General features: G+C 49.9%; 2 protein-coding genes across 3 annotated transcripts in view; one reads left to right on the top strand and one right to left on the bottom strand.

Annotated features, from left to right (window-relative positions):
* LOC109446085 (stimulated by retinoic acid gene 6 protein-like) overlaps positions 1–1,644 on the bottom strand; it is a 46,241-nt gene extending 44,597 nt beyond the window's left edge. Inside the window, exon 1 of the mRNA XM_074330743.1 lies at positions 1,506–1,644. The gene's annotated coding sequence lies outside the window, so the exon portion shown is untranslated. The remainder of the gene's footprint in view (positions 1–1,505) is intronic.
* Positions 1,493–17,290, top strand: IGFBPL1 (insulin like growth factor binding protein like 1). 2 transcript variants are annotated; one of them, XR_012495860.1, is made up of 6 exons: positions 1,493–1,940; positions 10,369–10,478; positions 11,227–11,343; positions 12,674–12,827; positions 13,260–13,368; positions 14,998–15,103. XR_012495860.1 is itself a non-coding variant. In XM_074330744.1 (5 exons), exons 1-4 carry the CDS (start codon positions 1,493–1,495, stop codon positions 12,821–12,823), a joined length of 825 nt encoding a protein of 274 aa, XP_074186845.1. In that variant the 3' UTR covers positions 12,824–12,827; positions 14,998–17,290. The 2 variants fall into 2 exon arrangements, 1 of the variants encoding a protein (XP_074186845.1); XM_074330744.1 differs by lacking the exon at positions 13,260–13,368 and having other exon boundaries at positions 14,998–17,290.
* The last annotated feature ends 474 nt before the right edge of the window (positions 17,291–17,764 follow it).

The raw sequence follows: 17,764 nt of genomic DNA, 5'->3' as shown, positions 1-17,764 counted from the left end.
CCCCTGAAAGATTGCAAACTGGGAAGGACCTGGGCTTGAAAAGCAAAATGGCACCCAAGAATGCTGTAACGAGTCTTCCCAGACTCCAAAAGGCTTTCTTCATCTCTAGGAGTTCAGAAAAAGGAAGGGAGGGAGGGAGGGAAGGAGGGAGGGAGGAAGGGAGGAAGGGAGGAAGGGAGGAAGGGAGGAAGGGAGGAAGGGAGGAAGGAAGGAAGGAAGGAAGGAAGGAAGGAAGGAAGGAAGGAAAGAAAGAAGGAAGGAAAACAAACAACAGGGACAAATGAGGGCTGAGGGTGAAGGCAGGAAAAGCCACCCATAAAGTCTGGCCAGGAAGTCCCTCCCTCCATCCATTGTCCTCACTTGGCCACACATCAAACTCCAGCAATCAGGGCTCCCTTGGGTTTCTTGTCTGCGTCCCCTGCCAGGACAGGGCCAACAGAGCCTGGCTCTGGGCAGGCATGGGGACCGCACAAATACATGACTGCAAGAGCCTGTTCCACTGTGTCTTTCCAACACACACTCCCCACTAAGTCATAGATATGCTGACACTGGTGCACCACGGCATCTAACAGAGCATTATTTATAGTAACAAAAAGACCAAAAACTAGTTAAAACACTGCAGTTTGTGCAATTAAACACTGTGGAAAGTTTAAAAGTCTGAGGCCAATCTAAAATATATTACCATAATTCACTACAACCCCAAGTCACTCCTGACCATGAGATGCACCACGACTTTATGTAGCATTAATGGGGGGAAAGCCAATTATTATAAATAATGCTCCCTTGATTGTACAAGCAACCCAATTTCAGAGATAAGAGGTGAGGAAACTATGGGAAGTGTAATGTACAATGAATGCATGCTACTCTGTGTGTGTGTGTGTGTGTGTGTGCGCGCGCGCATTTGAAGAGAGGATCTACACGATCACACATGCTTTATAGAAAGACACAGAATTCCTGGATATACCAAGAACTTGATAACGAGTGCCCTCTTGAGGCTGGGTTGGGGCATTGGGACACAGGGTGGAAGGGAAACCCTCTTTTCATCGTTACATCCATTTGTAAGCTCTGAAAATTAAATTATATATTCCTTTTTTAAAATAAAACTTTGAAAACTACTAAATGCAAAATAATATGGCTCATCCTTTTCAGAGGATTAAGGGGCATAATATTTGGAGCCAGTCTTGGATCTGGAGACCGTACATATAATACTGGTTCTACAGTAGCGACCTTGGGCAAGTTCCCGCCCCGACTGCTTCTCAGTTTCCCCAGGAGTCCTTGGGTGTTGGAAAGCGGCTCTTGGGACATCGCTCCAGCTCGGCCGGGGCGGCCGGGAGACCAGCCAGCCGCGCTCCTCCCCGGCTCGGCAGCCGTCTGCGGGCGCCCCGCGGTGCAAGCCCGGCCAATCAGCGGCCGCGGGGCGGGCGGGGTGGTGGCGCCGCGCGCTCTAAGCGGAATGCGAAGCAGAGGCGCCACCGCCGTCCCGAAGCAGACCATGCCACGCTTACCCATGCTCATCCCGCTACTGCTTCTGCTGCTGCCGCCGCTAGCCCTGGGCCTCGGGTTCCTGGGCGCGGGAGGCCGGCGCCCCGAGTGCGGTCCGTGCCGGCCAGAGCGCTGTCCAGCGTCTGTGCGCTGCCCCGAGCCGGGAATTCCAGCACGCGACGAGTGCGGCTGCTGCGTGCGCTGCTTGGGCGCGGAGGGCGCGAGTTGCGGGGGGCAGGCTGGCGCGCGCTGTGGCCCCGGGCTGGTGTGCGCGAGCCGCTCCGCAGGGGCGGCGCCCGAGGGCACCGGGCTATGCGTGTGCGCGCAGCGCGGCGCAGTCTGCGGCTCCGACGGCCGCTCCTACCCCAGCGTCTGCGCGCTGCGCCTGCGCGCCCGGCACGCGCCCCGCGCGCACCCCGGCCACCTGCACAAGGCGCGCGACGGCCCCTGCGAATTTGGTGAGTTTGGCTTCCGACGCACAGTGGAGAAGGTTGGGAGGGTGGAAAAAGAGGGACCCGACTTTCTGGGGTGTGGGGCGAAGTATCTCCCCTGCACCGCGATGGACCGCGCTGACTGGGCCCCAGTTTTCCCTTTGGGTGCAGTTGTTCTTACCTGGCAGGGTGCTCAAGGAGACTGCCTGGGGCAGAAACCCACCTCCTGCATCATCCCTTACCAAGCTCATAGAGACACCAACCACCGAGGTGGTCGGAATTTGGTGAGCCTCCTGTTCCTTTTGGGACTTAAGTGTTTGCTGATGCAGTTATCGCAGGCCTGACATGTTTGCCTCCACGAAACTGGGAGTTTAGGGGAGATGTCCCACTGAGTTCAAGTCTCCGGGGGTCCAGTACCGGACCTGGCTGGGGGATGGGTTGTTTGAATGGAGAGGGATGGAAGGTGAAGATGCTGGCGGCGGAGGAGGAGCTCCACGTGGCAGGACCCATTAGTCACTTGGCCAGCACCAGGGCTGGGGCCCTGCAAGGGGGTCCTGAGGGAGCTCCTACTTACCTCCTACTAAGGTAAGACCCTTGGAGACCTAGGCTCTAAAACGATTATGGTGCCATCGGGGCACACCGGGTTTTGTGGGGCTAAGGCTTATATATTTTGGAGGGTCCCACTTTAAAGGAATGGAAAATTAATCATTGCTGGGGACCTAGAAACTTAAACTTCATTAATGTCACAGTAAAGTCCTCTATGGGTATCATTGCTGCCCACCCTCTACATGTAATTTTTAAAAATTAAACAATAATAAACCAAAACATTAGTATAGCGATGCCTACTGGCCCCTCAGATGTTGGAGAACTGCCCCTGTCTATGCTGCTAGAGGGGCAGTGGAGAGTCTAGGTTGAGTGAGCTGGTGGTTGGGGAGTCCCAAGGAGCCCCTCTTGGGGTTCTGGCCCATGCCTGGAGACCAAGCCTAGACCTAAACGCCTAAGTCAGTTTGTAGTGGCTTCAGCTCCAACAAGGAAACCTTGCGGGTGGGGATAGGCCTTAACAGGTATTGGAAAGTTTCTAGTGTTATTTCCCCGCAAATATTCCAGGTAGATGCAAGTCCAGGAGACCCAATGGACTGTTGGAGCTGGGGCAGGAAGGCTCCCGTCCTGGAAACGTGAAAACCACGCGTGGCCTGTTGAGGGGGCTGAGGCAGCTGGGAGCACAGGAAAGTCACCCTTGGCTCTTCCTGATTGGGACTCACATGGAGGCTGGTGCTTCCGGTGCTGCTCTCTCCCTGAGCAAATTGGGGCTTATGCCTGCCCCTCTCTGAGCCATGTCAGCCCATGTGCTGCCACTGTTGAGGTCCCTTCCACTTTGAACCTTTGTTTCTGCCCTGTCACATTTCAACAGTTCTGTCTCCTTCCTTCTTCTAGTTCCTGTCACTAGTTTTTTACAATCTGCTTTCCTCAGCAGTTAATTCACCGGCAGTTCTCTTTGTCTCCAGACAGGTAACACTTTCACTCCACGTGCAGGAAACATATGCTGACCAGGTTCCCAGATTCTAACCAGTGTGGGTGATCTCAGATGATTTCTCCCTGGAGGGGCGTTCTGTTCCTAAGACAGAGATGTCGTGAAGATATTTAGACCAAATCTGTTATTATGGGGAGGAGACTGAGGCTGAGAGGAAGGAGGTGGGCAGGGGACTCAGCCAGGGTGACCAGTAAAGCCGAACCTGCTCCCAGGTCCCTGATACCCTATTCCATGCTCTTTCAGGATAGGATAGTGTTAAGTCAGGCAGGTGGTGGTTGCCATGGTTACCAGAGTGAGGCCAGATGGCAGATGGAAACCCCATACCCCTAATTCATTGAAAATTACCAAATGACAAGTAAATGTGACAGCCCCTCCACTCTGATCTATGGGATCTGAGGCCCCCCTCAGGCGCAGGCCCCGGGCGTAAAGGTGTTCACGGGACCAAATGGAAGCAATTCAGAAGCTCCTTTTAATGATCTCATTAGTGACAGGCCTCAAGCCTCCCCAGAATGTACCTCTTCTTCCCCACCGGAGATTGTGTCATCTGTCACAGACCTGGCACTATTTGCCCATCACTTTTTGACCTGAAATGTTTGTGTGGCCCCTGCCTTGTCCTGGTGAAGCCTGAAGGTGTGGAGGGCGGGTGCAGGGGAGGGATCTTTTGTAGCTAGTGAAGGCAAAGATGGGACTTCACTCTGTGCTGCCCTCAAGCCATCCCCTATTCAGAGGACACAGCAGGAGCACTTTTTAACAATGCCCCTGGGGATCCTGGTTGACGGGAAGCAGACTGTGTCAGAGCGGCAGCTGTTCTGCTTCAATACAGTAATAAACCCACCCCATCTCCCCTCCTCACCAACTCCTTCAATATTCAAGCTCCTGACTTTTAACAGAATGAGGCTTCTGTAAATACATATTAGGTTCTGCGCAGCGTGGGAGGTGTTCTTACACATGCCTCTGCGGGGCATTTGGAAACAGTTTTCAGGCTTAAATGCTTACCTTCCCCAAATGCTCTGAAATGCCCCAAAATGCCTAATAATGAGAGTAATCCTCTGATCAACACACACTTATTGAAGACCCACTGTGTTCCCAGATAGGAAATTCTTTACTGTTGGAAATCGCATTCGCATTCTATCTTCTCATTCAATTTTTACAACTACCCTGGCCAAGTCTCATTCCCATGTAATAGAAGGGAAAACTGAGGCAGCAGAAGGGAATTCCCTGGAGCCAGAGAGCTGGTTCCTGGCTGAAGTGGGGCTCCAGCCTGGGTTTTCCTTGTTCTTTTCAGATGGGGCCCTCTGGCAACCGATTAGGAAGGTGCTGCAAATTGACTGCTCTTAAGGGTTTCTCCGTCTGGATCCACGCTGTTCCCCCCCCAAGGCTTGTTGCTGGTTCCTCTGTGTAGCACTGGGTGATGGCTCCTGAGAGGAACAGAGGTAGCTCACTGAAGGGGAAGCATGTGAGAGGAGCCTAGAAGGATAGGTGGAGAATTCCTGCACTGAGAAGGGGGGTGGGGAGGCACAGCATGAACCAAAGCATGGAGGTAGAAGGTCCTGTGTCTCCTGTGAATAGAGTGCTGGGCTGCTACCCAGTGGATGGTTGGGGAGGAGGTGAGGCTCCCAGTAGTTTATGGCAGGGTCACTGAAAGCCTTGAGTGCCAGGCTGAGGGCGGAAGCTTCATTCAGTACTAAGTTATCGGTTGCGTTTCTCAACTGTAAGGTGGCATGGCGTTGTGGTTGTTACTGCTTTGCTCTCATTATTTTAAGAGCCTGTTGTACATGTGCACCCTGACCATTTGCTAACATTGGGAGGGAGTGGGATCCTGCAGACAGCAGGTGGATGTCATGTTTTGAATCAGATAGGAACAGGGTCCCTTGCCAGGGCCCACGAGGACACTGAGCCCCTGAAGCTTCAGTGCGCTCTTGAGATCCTGAATCTTAGAAAATTCACCTCAGTTGACATTCCAGCTCCACTTGGAAATCTGTCTTTGCAAGGCGTGTGTAACCAGGAGAGGCAGCAAATGCCACTTTGTGAGAGGGACAAAGAAGGGGGGGGCCTTGTGCTCAAAAGCCTTTCACACCGAGGGAGGGGTTTGAGGTGCAGGCTGCGGGGGAGCAGGATTAAGCTGTTTCTCATTCCACATTGTAACCTGACTATTAGCATAAATTATCAGGGCTGTTAGTGCGTTGATCATGAAACTCTTTGGTGGTGCGCTTTGTCCTACAGGCAGTTGGGGTCCTGGGGGATGACTTTTGATATGCTTTCTTTTCCTGGCACCATTAGCTTTAAAGAAATCTCAGCAGCATTTGGGGAGATCGTTCATTCCAGCCGTCAAGGACATACTTAGCTTACGGGGCAGGGGGACAGACCAGCACACGCTATAATAATACTATCGATCCCTTTCATTTGTACAGACCCCCATGGTTAATAACACAGTCACATCCGTTTTCTCCCTTCACCCTGGAGGCTGTGGGCCAAACTCATCATCTTCATTTGCAGATAAGGAGGAAACAGTTAGCAAATTGTCCAAGCCCCTATGGTTGGTGACCGGACCCCTGGACATTTGGGTTTCCCTTGGGGCCATTTTGCCCACCCACAGTGCTGCCTTTGTTGGGGCACACCTGGGTGACTATTGTCTGTGGCCTGATGGGTGGGTATGTGCTGTCCCAGCATTTCCAGGGCTACTGCTGGCACAAGTAGAAGGAAAGAAGTATGGAGCAAGGAAGGGCTAGCGAGACAAAGCTGGCACATTCACAGCTTGGGCTGACCAGGCACCATCCTCCCTCCCGAAAGCCACATGACTCTTGTCAAAGGCAGGTAGAAAGGAAAGCCCTAGCTCTCCAGGGGTGTGGCAGCTCTGGCAACAGTCAGGCGAGAGGCCCCAGGCCACCCGAGGATGGGCTGTGAGCCATGGCCTCTGGAGCCTCTGAGTCGGGCCCCTGAGAGGCTCGCTCACCAGAGGCTGATAGCAGGTCTCAAGCAGGCCAGGCATCTTCCAGGAGACTATCCTCGGGTAGCACAACCTGCCGTGTCCTCGGCTCCCTTCATGGAAGCCTTTTTAGTTTACAAGGGGTCTTGTAACTGTTCCTCACAACAGCCAATTGGAGGGAAGGGAGAATGGACTCCCATGCCCATTTTAAAGAAGAAGAAACTGAGGCCAAGTCACAGCACTGGGATGTGGCAGAGACAGGATTTGAAGCCGGGTTCCTCCTGCCTGTGGTAGTCACGACATTGAGTACCCCAGTGCCACACTTGCGTGAGCCCTTGGGGACAGTAGGACTGGGAATGGCCTGCGAGTGCTAAGGACTCATCCCCCATTTAATGGTTTCTTCACAAGAGCTGTTCCCTCGGGTGATGGCTGGACAGAAAAGAGTTGACATAGTAATGTATCCTTAGGCCTGCTAGCAACGTTAGCCCTTGGCTAGTGTCTGGAAACTTGGATTTCGGGAGGGTTCCCATGCCCAGAACTAATAACGGTGGCTCAGTGTACCTAAACTATACAAAGGGTGCTGCACACCTTTCCTTCTGGGAGTCGGGAATGTTGGTATACAGTAGGCAGAGGACACCTGGGTGACCAGCCCCCGATAAAAACTATCAGGCACTGAGTCTCTAGTGAGTTTCCCTGGTCGACGGCATTTTGCACATGTTGTCACAATTTGTTGCTGGGGAATTAAGTGAGTCCTGTGTGACTCCGCTCTTGGAAGCATCCGCCTGGTTTCTGCAGTCTGTGCCCCCTGAGCCTGTTCCCTTTGCTCATGTGCTTTGTCTCCTTTTGCTGTAATGAACCTTAGCTGTGAGTAAAACTCTGATGAGGCCTGTGGTCCTTCTAGCAAATCATTGAACATAGGGGTTGTCTAGGGGACCCCCAACACAATCCCTAAAGAATTCTCTCTATTCCTGGAATGGAATCCATACAGAATAACAAACGTTTCATTTTAAAAATCAGTGTGAAGTTAAGGGACTCGGGGTGCCTGGGTTCGCCCCTGCTCCTCCAGGCACCTCACCTTTCTGAGCCTTGGTTTTCTCATTTGTAAGGATGAAAGAGCAGTGCTATACGTGGGATGTCATGTAAGGAGAGGGTAAAATGGGGGACAGTTCGGAGCCAGACTCCTGGGCTCACAGCCCACCGTTTCAGGCTGGCTGACCCTGGCTAGCTTCCCCAGCTGGCAGCTAGTGAGATTGCTGCAAGAGCAAATGCCTTAGTTAATAAGAGTGCCCAGCACACCGCGAACTCAGTGTTAGCCGCGGGATTATGACCATTATTACTATTACGGTGAGGACTAATTGTAAAGAGCTATTATGGATAAAAATGTTTTCAATTTAAAATCGGACATGTTAAAATTAAAAACAGATTACTAGGACAAAGAGACGCATGAGGAAATTTTTCAAGATAACGGAACTGTTCTGTATCTCGGTTATGGCACTGGTTATACGACTGTATGCATTTGTAAAAACTTAGAACTGTACACCCGAAAGTGACGTACTGTATGTAAATTTAAAAATTTGAATGTCACTTTGTCATCGAAAGCCGGGGGCTCTTTTGTAAAAGAAATGATATTTTCTGCCATGAAATCAGTGGCAAAGACAGTATTTTCCAAGCCCGTCTCCCTTAATTGTGGTTATTGAAAGAGAGGGAGAGGGAAATGCAAAGAGAGAGAAAGATGAAATGTGATTTACTGGCTTATTCATTTAGGCCTGAAAGGGATTGATGAAATCTCATTTAAAATTTATGACTTTACATGAGTGAAAGTAAAACACGTTGATTGAGTGTCCCTTTGGAATCCGTTGAGGGCTTTGGAATAAGACGGGGTTCTGATTGTTCCCACGGTGAGCTGAGCCATTGGAGGACCGGTTTGGACTCCAGGGGAGACAGCACTGGCAGGAGGGTGTGAATAAATCACACTCTCTTTGTCCTCGGTTGCAGATGGGTCTCCTGCCGAGAGCAGGGGTGTTGTGGTTCTTTGTGACAGCCAGGCAGGGGGCTGGGGAACACAGGCCGTGTTAGAAGCCTAGGACCTTGGTTCATTCATTGGAGGGACTTTCGCTGTCTTCAGGGATGTGGGTAGGGCGTCAGATAGGCACAAGTGAAGGAGTGGGCTGACCAGGCTGAGGGGGAAGAAAGCAGCCTGGGAGGAAGGAGGACAGTGTCTGTAATTCAACTCACAGGAGGCCTTTGGGCACATGGGGCTGTAGGTCTCCAGAGGGCAATCCTGGGATAAACAGGAAGGAGTTACTGGGAGGCAGGTTTTAGCTCCAGGTGAGGACAAGCTTTCTTACCCGTAGAGCCCTCCAAAGGATGGAAGGGCCTGGGTCCATAGGTGGTGAGCTCTCTGTCACTGGAGGCATGCAAGTGGGGGGCTAGATGAGCACATTACAGATGCTTCGGCACAGGCTCGTGGGGAGTTGGGCCCTTCCAGAGTCTCTGTGGCTCTAAAACAATTTCCCAGAGATTTTTTTTGTACCAGCTTGACAGGGTCTGCTTCCCAGCCTGAAGGGGCCAGACCAGTTTCATTTCTGTGTCCTTTCACTCCTATTCCTCTCCCCTTTTCCTCCAGCCTCTGTCTCCCTCTCTTCTCCTTTTCCCCTCCAATGCTGGCCTGCAGGGCTGTCCTTGAGTCACCAGGCGAAGCCCCAGGAGTCCAGAGACCCTGCTGTTGGATGGCCGGAGAATGAATGTGTCTGCTCTTTTGTCATGTGTTTCTTCATCCAGTCATCTGTTTAGCAGACCTGCTCCTGACCCCCACTTGCATGTCGTGTTAACTTAAACCGTCGCTTCCACACTCATCACATGGTACCATCAGCTCAACAGCCCTGTAAAGCACAGGGTATTCTCTGCAATTTACAGACAAGCAAAACCAAGCAGAGAGCATTGTCCTCACCAGGCTTCCACATTTCACCTTGCTCAAGACACCCTGGGAACAGATGCAAGGGTGGACCAAGCTTGCCTACTTGTGCAGGTGAAACCAGAGGGAAGCGCCTGGCCTGCAAGGCAGGCTGTGATTCAGCAGGTCAAAGCGGTGCAGACCCCTTGGTCCTGGATTAGGACACATTGCTCTAACCGGGGGTGCTTCCACGTGGAGGCAGGTACACTGAGGGTCAGATGGAGGGCTGAAGGCCAAGGCCAATGGACTCGATTGAGCAGAGCAGATGCCAGGCAGGGAGGAGGGCAGAGTGTGGAGTATCAGCTAAGAGTTTCTAACTCAGATGCCTGTCTGCTCTCTCGTCCCACCCAGAGAGCTCACACCCGCCCTCTCCTTTCTGTAACGTTCTGGCAGCCTAGATCCACAATGCCTGATTCCAGTCTCTATATGGCTTCCAGGTCCGCAGCTTTGCCCTGGGGATGGGGAAGGGGGTGGGTGCAAATGTAGAGTCTGTGAGTCTGTGATATGCAAATGGCAGCCTTGAATGGACCGAATGGGGTCTCAGCTCCAGGGTGGCTGCAGCTGTCCTACAAGGCATTATTCTCTGAAACGCCCTTCACCCTTCTAATGGAAGGAGAAAAGCCCATCTGTTCGAGGACTCAGCCGTTGGTGAAGTGACACCAGCCGCTCCCGACGCCCTGTCGTGTAGTTGAGCTGAAAGCAGATGGCAGCTGGGGCCCTGGGAGAAAGTGTGACGAGACAGGAGCTCTGCCACTGACATGCTGGGTAACTTTGGGAAGTCGCCTTTCCTTTCTGCATCCCTGTTGTCCTGTTGGGAGAACAAAGGCAGCAGAGGAAACATGTAGGCATCCTTCCAGGTCTAAGGCGAGCTCTCGTCCATGATTCCTTGCTTGAGGGTTTGTTTTCTCGGTGTGGAGAGCTTTCATCCGCCATGGCGCCCCTCACATTAGACTGTCCCACCAGGCGGTCTGCAAGCAGGGGATTCTAGAAGTGGGGTGCTTGGGACCTGGCAGGGTAAAGGCTGTGTTCCCTCATCATCTTCCAGCTCCTGTGGTCGTCATCCCACCCCGGAGTGTTCACAACGTCACTGGGGCCCAGGTGTACCTGTCCTGTGAGGTGAGGGCTCTGCCTCCCCCGGCCATCACATGGAGGAAGGTATTTATATCCAGGAACTCCTGTGTGTGTGTGTGTGTGTGAGTGTGTGTGTATGTGAGAGAGAGAGAGAGACAGAGAGAGAGACAGAGACAGAGAGACAGAGAGAGGGAGACAGAAAAAATTTTTTTTCTTTTAAGCATGTTCGTGTGTATGTCTTTATATGTGGACTCGGGATTTTAAAAGGACATCTTATATGCCACACCTGTCTGCCTTCTTTTATGCTTCAAGACCTTTACCCTAAAAAAGGGGAGTTGTCATCCTTGCTGTGCCATTTGCTCCCTTGGCCACTTGGCTTTCCAAGAAGTTCTGCTGTTTATCTAGCCTCGATCAGCGGGAGTGAAGTTAGAGCCTACTTCCCTGCATCTAAGTTTTAGAAAGACTTGGCTGGTGGCAGGTGACCCAATCCGATTCCAAAGCTACATCTTCCTGCAGATGACTTTTTGAGAGACTAGCAGGGGTCAAGGCATATGCTGCCTCTTTGTCTCCACACCCTGAGAAGGGCCATGCGATTCTGAACTGCTTGTGCGAGACAGCGGTGGTGTCCACGCCTTTGCTGCCCATCGGGCTGTCTGTGCTGTCTGTACACACGTTTGGGTTTTAAAAGTGACTGACATTTGAGTAGGAATAAGAGGCACTGGGGTTTCAGCCTTCGAGTCAGTGGGAAGATGAAGACAGCAAGGAAGTCTGGGGGGCGGTCTGTACCCAGAAACTCTGGCTAGACCACTCCTGGCTTTCCTGTTCTCTATAGGTCACACAGTCTCCTGAGGGCACCCAGGTGCTAGAGGACCTGCCTGGGGACCACGTCAACATAGCTGTGCAGGTGCGAGGGGGCCCTTCTGCCCACGAGGCCACAGCCTGGATTTTGGTGAGTATCTCATCTGTTTGGGATTACAGGCTATTACTGACTGCCCCTGATAGAGCACCCTTTATATTTCTACGACAGGTTACATGTTTCAAAGCTGTTCTTAACCACTTCTCACTGGACCTTACAAGACGTGTGAGGAAAGCAGGACAGGTAGTGTAATTCCGGTGAGCGTAAGTGGTCTTCAGTGACAGACAGAACTATGGCCCTGCAAAGTCGCCCATGTCCTAATCCCCGCAACCTATGAATATGCTAACGTGACATGGCAAGAGGGGATTCAACTTTCAGATGGAATTAGGGCTGCTAATCAGCTGATTTGAATAAGGAAGTGACCCTGGATTATCTGGGTGGGCCCAGTGTTACTTAAGAGTCCTGTAAATGTGGAAGAGGGAGGCAGGAGAGAGCACGCCAGAGAGACGTAGTGTGAGAAACACATGACCCGCCCTTGCTGGCTTTGAAGAAGGAGGAAGGGGGCCACGAGCCAGGGAACACAGGCAGCCAATAGACGGGGAAAGGCAAGGAATGGACTTTCCCCTCGGGCCACTAGAAAGAAGGCAGCCCTGCCGACTCCCTGGTTTTAGCCCACTGAGACCCATTTGGACCTCCGGAACTGTAGGTAATCAATTTATAGTGTTTATAGCCATTAAGTATGTGATGATTTGTTACAGTAGCCATAGGAAACTAACATGCTGGCCACGACCACGTGGCTGATGAGGGCAGATGGCACATTCGCGCCCTTTCATGGCTCTTCTGTGCCACGTCAGCAGTTCCGCTAAGATGAGGGAATGCCATGTACATGAAGGAGCAAAGGGGCGATGAGAGTGTTGAACAGTCAGTCTGCCTCTCCGAATCTCAGTGTCCACGACTGGAAAAAGAGGGCTTTGGACTGGACAGTGGCCACGGGCCCCGTGACCCTAACGTCGCCCCACTTTATTACGAGAACGTGGAGGAAAAGGTTATCTCTGGTATTAATTTGTGAAGGCTGCCTCCATCCGCAGCACTTGAGACCCATTCCTTGGGCAATAGCTTTTTGTTCTTTCAACTTGTAGTATTTTCCTTCTAATTTATACCTGTCACGTTCAATAAGCGGGCCAGGTCGTTCACAGGCAAAGGCAGGAACGCAGAGGCAACATTAAAATGAGAGCCACGATAGAGAGGCTCCTGAGAAGGAAATTTCATTTTTTCCTTGGCAGCCAAGGCAAGAAGAGAAATAAAGTGAGCCCTAGGGTATTTTGAAAAGGAATAAGTGTTCAGACGTATCATTAAGACTAAATAAGGAAGTGGTTTTGCTGTGCCACATAGAACTGTATAAACTTGCCTGTTTTATTTCTAGATCAATCCTCTGAAAAAGGAAGATGAGGGAGTGTACCAGTGCCATTCGACCAACACGGCTGGGGAGGCCCAGTCGCACGGCACGGTGACAGTTAGCGACCTGAATGCATACAAAGCCCCCTACTTCCCAGCTCCAGATGACAGCATGTGACGGAGTAAGTGCACTTTCTAATTCATTTTCAGAATTTAGATACCGGTGTCATAAGAAATGGAGATGGCTTATAGGATGTGTAATAAAAAAGAAGAAAAATACATAAATTGAGGAAACCAAAGGAATGCGAAACAAGAGTAGGAACACATTACCATTAGCAGATAGAATCTCTGGTATGTTCTATACACACATCCCTCTGGGCTTCCCACCTAGCATGTGACAGGAGCTGGGAACATTATGGGTGTCCATAAGGTGAAAAGCACCAGTTGTTTCCTTCTGTGTCTGAGGCTGAACAGATTATTTCCTCTGGGTCCCCCTAGAGAGGGCACCGAGAGAACAGACATTGTCATTGTCGCAGCACCCCTGTGAAAACCTGCCCACAGAGGCCATAATGTGAGCGTCATTTGTCTGTGTCCGGGTTCTTCCTTTTTGGCAGCTCTGCCACGTCCAGGTCGTGCCTGCCTGTCCTCAACACTGTGGCCGCTTAGCAGCACATCTGCAGAGCATCTGCGTCTCCCTGGGCCAGGTATCCCTCTCAACCCCAGGTGAGAGCTGGGGTTGCAGCTGTCCCCCACCAACAGGTGGGCTGTGAACTTCGGAAATGAATCCCTTCATTAGCCATCTTTTGCTGCTTGAACAATCTCCAAACCTCGCTGGTTCATGGCTACCAACACGTATCTCTTGCTCACATTCTATGTCATGGCTGCAGGTTGGCTGCGATTCCGCTCCATGTGTCTTCTCATATGGAGAGCCAGCTGGAGGAGCAGCCCCAGTGTGGAATATGTCTGCTCTTAGGGCAAAGGGGACCAGCAGGAGGCCAAACCAAGCACACAATCTCATTTAAAGTTTCTGCTCAGATGCGCTGTATGTCCATTAGCCACAGCAAGTCACACCTGGCATTAGTGGGGTGGGCAGAAGTCTGCTCTGCTCACGAGAAGCCAAGGGCAGGAGGGTATGACCCACTTACAGGATCGGAGGCAGGAACAGTCGCAAACAGACACCATCACCAAGGCCTATTGACAGGTTTTTGATAGAGCAGGTAAAATGAGAAACAAGTTGGATAGTTTATGAAAAGCAGAAAGATTCTGCTGTGGTATTGTAATCCACGTTATTCCATATTTAGCCACCACTGTGTACAAGGCCTTACATCAGGTCTGTAGGGGATGCACAGAAACCAAAAAGTGAACATCATTAAACTACAAAGAATGCAGCATTAAGGAAATATAGAGGGTGTGTGAGTCTGAGGCAAGAGAAGCAGCTTAGAGTTGGGGAAATAAAGGAAGACTTCATGGATGTTTCCTATAGGGTTGAAGGATGGGTGGATGCAAGTAGTTAGAGTTCCTAGAAACAGGGAGGAAAATATAAGGTATAAAACCATCAAACAGATTTATAGATGATGTAATACAGAATTGTACACCTGAAATCTATGTAATTTTCCTAACAATTGTCACCCCAATAAACTTAAAAAAAACAAAAACCGTCAAATAGAAATTCAGTTAGGTGATGACTCTTAAAGTTGCCTCCTGATACTTGACTTTTTGTTTTTTATGTATATATGTATTGTTATAAATATATAATAAAAGTCAAATATTAGGACTTTTATATATATATATATGTATTTATACTTGTACACTTGTATGTATATATGTATGTACATATATATGTACATGTGTATGTTTCATGTTTTAAATATATATACAATTTTTAAGTATAAATATGTATATATTTTTTAAAAACAGAAATGACACCAGTCTATGAATACAGTCTATTATAGATGAATTTTCAAAAGGGAGCCACAGAGAACCATAGAATTAAGACCATCACCATGGCCCCGTTCTTGAGTTTCCTCTACAGCATGCACTATTGGCTAGCTCTTGCTTACATACCTCCAGAGATACAGAGCTCACTACCACAAGACAACCATCTTTGGATTTTCTAGCATTTGGAGGTTCTTCCTCAAATTAAGCTGGAATCTGCCTCCCTGAAATGTCCACCTATTGGTCATGCATGTACTTCTCAGGCCCCAACAGGGCCCCTCTACTCCCCACCCGCACTACTCCTTGCTAGGAGAGATTTAAAGTTAAGGACCATTTACCCCTCCCTCCATTTAACACACAGTTGACTATGACAGAGCAGGCTTATCTTCGCTAATTCTTTTCCCTCTTTTTTTCTAGGGTCTTAGAAACATTGATCACAGGATGATGGAAACTTAAGTCATGGATTGTTTGGCTTTGTGAAGAGCTGGGAAAGCTGTTTGTAGATGACCCTTTTTGTATGTTCTTAAAAATTAGACACAAACTAGCTTCATATGCAGATGTAGTTTTTAGCAGGGAAAACACTGGGGAAACAGGCTGCATGTAGCTTTTTTATACCTTTGAAATGAATTGCTCTGTGAGAATTTTTTTTTAACTACTCCCTCCCTGGGAAGATGACTTTGTGGTATGTTTGTGCTTATAAAGGGCTGAATGAGGCCTGTGTCAGCTGTGACTCTACCTCATTTGTGTGCAGCTGATTAGTGGATCTTTGTGACTTTGTGTTGTAGGAGGAAGGAGGGTGTTTCCTCTGTCCTCTGCCTGACCTGTAACTTGCTGTGTGACCTGGACAGGTCGCTTTCCTCTCTGGACCTTGGTCTCTTCACCTGTGACTGTGGCATTTGGACCAGATGTTACCCAGTCCCTTCGAGCCCTGCCATCCTAGAGTAAGATGGCCCTATTGAAAAACTACGGGAAGTGTGGTCTTAACATTCTTTTTAAAATGGTCTTCCTTCAAAAATAAATACCATTGCTTTATAATAGGGTATGGACAACTGGCTATATATTCCTGCTGTTTTCCCATTTTAAAGAGATCTAGTCCCAGATGGGACACTTCACCAGACTCGGGCCCTTTGGCTGGGCATTTGGGAACCAAGATATCCACTTGTTAACAAGCCCAGCATTCTCTAACTGGATGGCCAGTGGAGACCTGACTTCTGGACATTAAATTGTAAAAATGGGGTCAGATGTGCTCTCTAGGCTGTGGAATGAGAGTGCAGTAGAATATGTTTTACTTAGAGAAGTTTTGACCTTACCCAGGAATAAGGCTCTCTTTCTTTTTTCTTTTCTTAATGAAGAAAGGAGGAGAATATTTAATATCTGGGCTAAAAAAAAAAAATCCCCTAGATGATTAACATTTTTTTAAAGTCAGAATTGGGATTTCACATGTCGATAGCCCGTAAAGTTCATGAAGTACTTTTCCCCCTGTGGTCACCTCCCAACTCCAGGACAGCAGGCAGGGTGTGGACTAATATCCCTCCCCCTTTACAGGGGAAGAAACCAGGCTCTGAAAGCACAGCACTTGCCCAAGGTCTGAAGGCCTCTGGGAAGGACCAGAACTCAGGGCGCCTGGCCTTCCTTGGCACCTTTTCCACAGCGTGTGCCACTTCTCAGGATCATCTCATAACTGTGTAAGGAAGAGGCTGCCAATCCACAGGTCCCGGGTTCCTATCCAGGCCCATCACAACTTCTAAAGCTCATCCTCGTGCTGCCCACGGTGGGCATGACATTTTGGGGTCCTTTTTGGAATTGCATTTTCTGTCTTTAAGGCTGGCTGGCTCAGCTCTTAAGTACCGGGTTGGCATCACCCTGACATACTACACCGCAGGAGACGGGCCTGGGAATCCAGAAACATGAGGTCCATCTGGGAATTCCTCCCGGGCTTGCTGTGTGACTCTGTGCAAGTACCCTTCAATTTCTGGGCCTTGGTTTCCTCATTTGAATAAGAAGGGAATGAAACTAGATGGGCGGTTTTCAAACTTTAAAACATTGGAACCCCTTCTTTGGATGAAGTTAGAATCGAAACTGATCAAACTGGGAGCTGTTGGAGGTCGGGGCTGCCAGGGGACCTGCCCACATCCCCTCTGTCTTCAGCACTCCTACCCCTCTCCCAGCTACCCCACGATGGTTTCTGTATCCAAGGTCTGCAGTTAATTCCTCTGTGATTTGATGGTTGATAAGACACTTGGTGAAACTGTGTCAGGAGGAAGAGGGATGCTGAGGCCTCGAGAAGGCTCATGCATCTGCTAATAAGCACATTTAGCAATATCAGTTGAATCCGCTCAAATTTGCCCGATCAAAATTGGACAGCTGGATCTGCAGACCCAGAGAGCAGGGTAGACGGAGACCTGTGGTGACAGAGCTGAGCATCAAGACTGCATGAGGCTGGGGAAGCATCATAACTGTGTGAAAAAGTACTAATAATAAATGTTACACTGTCTGAAATTTTCACCAAAACCAAAAACACGATTGTTCCAACCTAATGGCTTTTCAGTGGTGAGAGCCCCAAGACTTCTGCGGAGGCTTAGCGGGCGTGTGCTGTGGCCGTTACCATTGGAAACAGGGTCCCCCAAGCCTGTGTTTCCTACCCTGTTTTCATAGATGTGATGGTGTCACCTGACCCCTGTACCCTGAAAATAAATGTTTTGTAAGGACAGTCTTTGTGGTCTCTTTGTCCTTGTCGTGCTGCTGTAGGCGGTCCAGGTCCCATTGCTACTTCTCCACCATCCCTTATGCCTCTTGCCTTTTTGTTTCTTTTGCTTGTTCATAGCAGCTCCTTCAATCCGAATCCTCCTTACCTCTCACACCTGGGCTGTGGTCATAGCCCCCCTGGTCACCTTGTTTGCAATTTTTCACTAGCCCTAATTGTCTACTCCTGGCCTGATCCTTCTAGCTCTCCCTGAACTTGGGTCTCCCACTGTATAAGCATTCTAGTATTTAATTCACTCACTTAGATATGCCCTCTGTCATCTCCCACATGCTCATGGAGTAGCATTCTCCAGAGGCCAGAAGGGTACAGACGCTGGCAATGTGAAGGTGGGTAGGACTTGGACCCACTCTTACCTGAGAGTCAGTAGGGAGAAGTGGGATGAGACTGCAGTCCTGTGTCATGCAGGGTGTCGTGGGGTCT

Source organism: Rhinolophus sinicus, linkage group LG04 (assembly GCF_036562045.2).
Source record: "Rhinolophus sinicus isolate RSC01 linkage group LG04, ASM3656204v1, whole genome shotgun sequence".
NCBI classification, from domain to species: Eukaryota; Metazoa; Chordata; class Mammalia; order Chiroptera; family Rhinolophidae; genus Rhinolophus; species Rhinolophus sinicus.
The sequence above is the reverse complement of the archived record's forward strand: the minus strand, read 5'-3'. Positions and strand labels throughout refer to the sequence as shown.

Coding starts and splice junctions, on each gene's coding strand:
- IGFBPL1 (XM_074330744.1), top strand. CDS start 1,493: ATGCCACGCTTACCCATGCTCATCCCGCTACTGCTTCTGCTGCTGCCG. Junction 1,941..10,368: donor CGACGGCCCCTGCGAATTTG/GTGAGTTTGGCT, acceptor ATCATCTTCCAG/CTCCTGTGGTCGTCATCCCA. Junction 10,479..11,226: donor CGGCCATCACATGGAGGAAG/GTATTTATATCC, acceptor TGTTCTCTATAG/GTCACACAGTCTCCTGAGGG.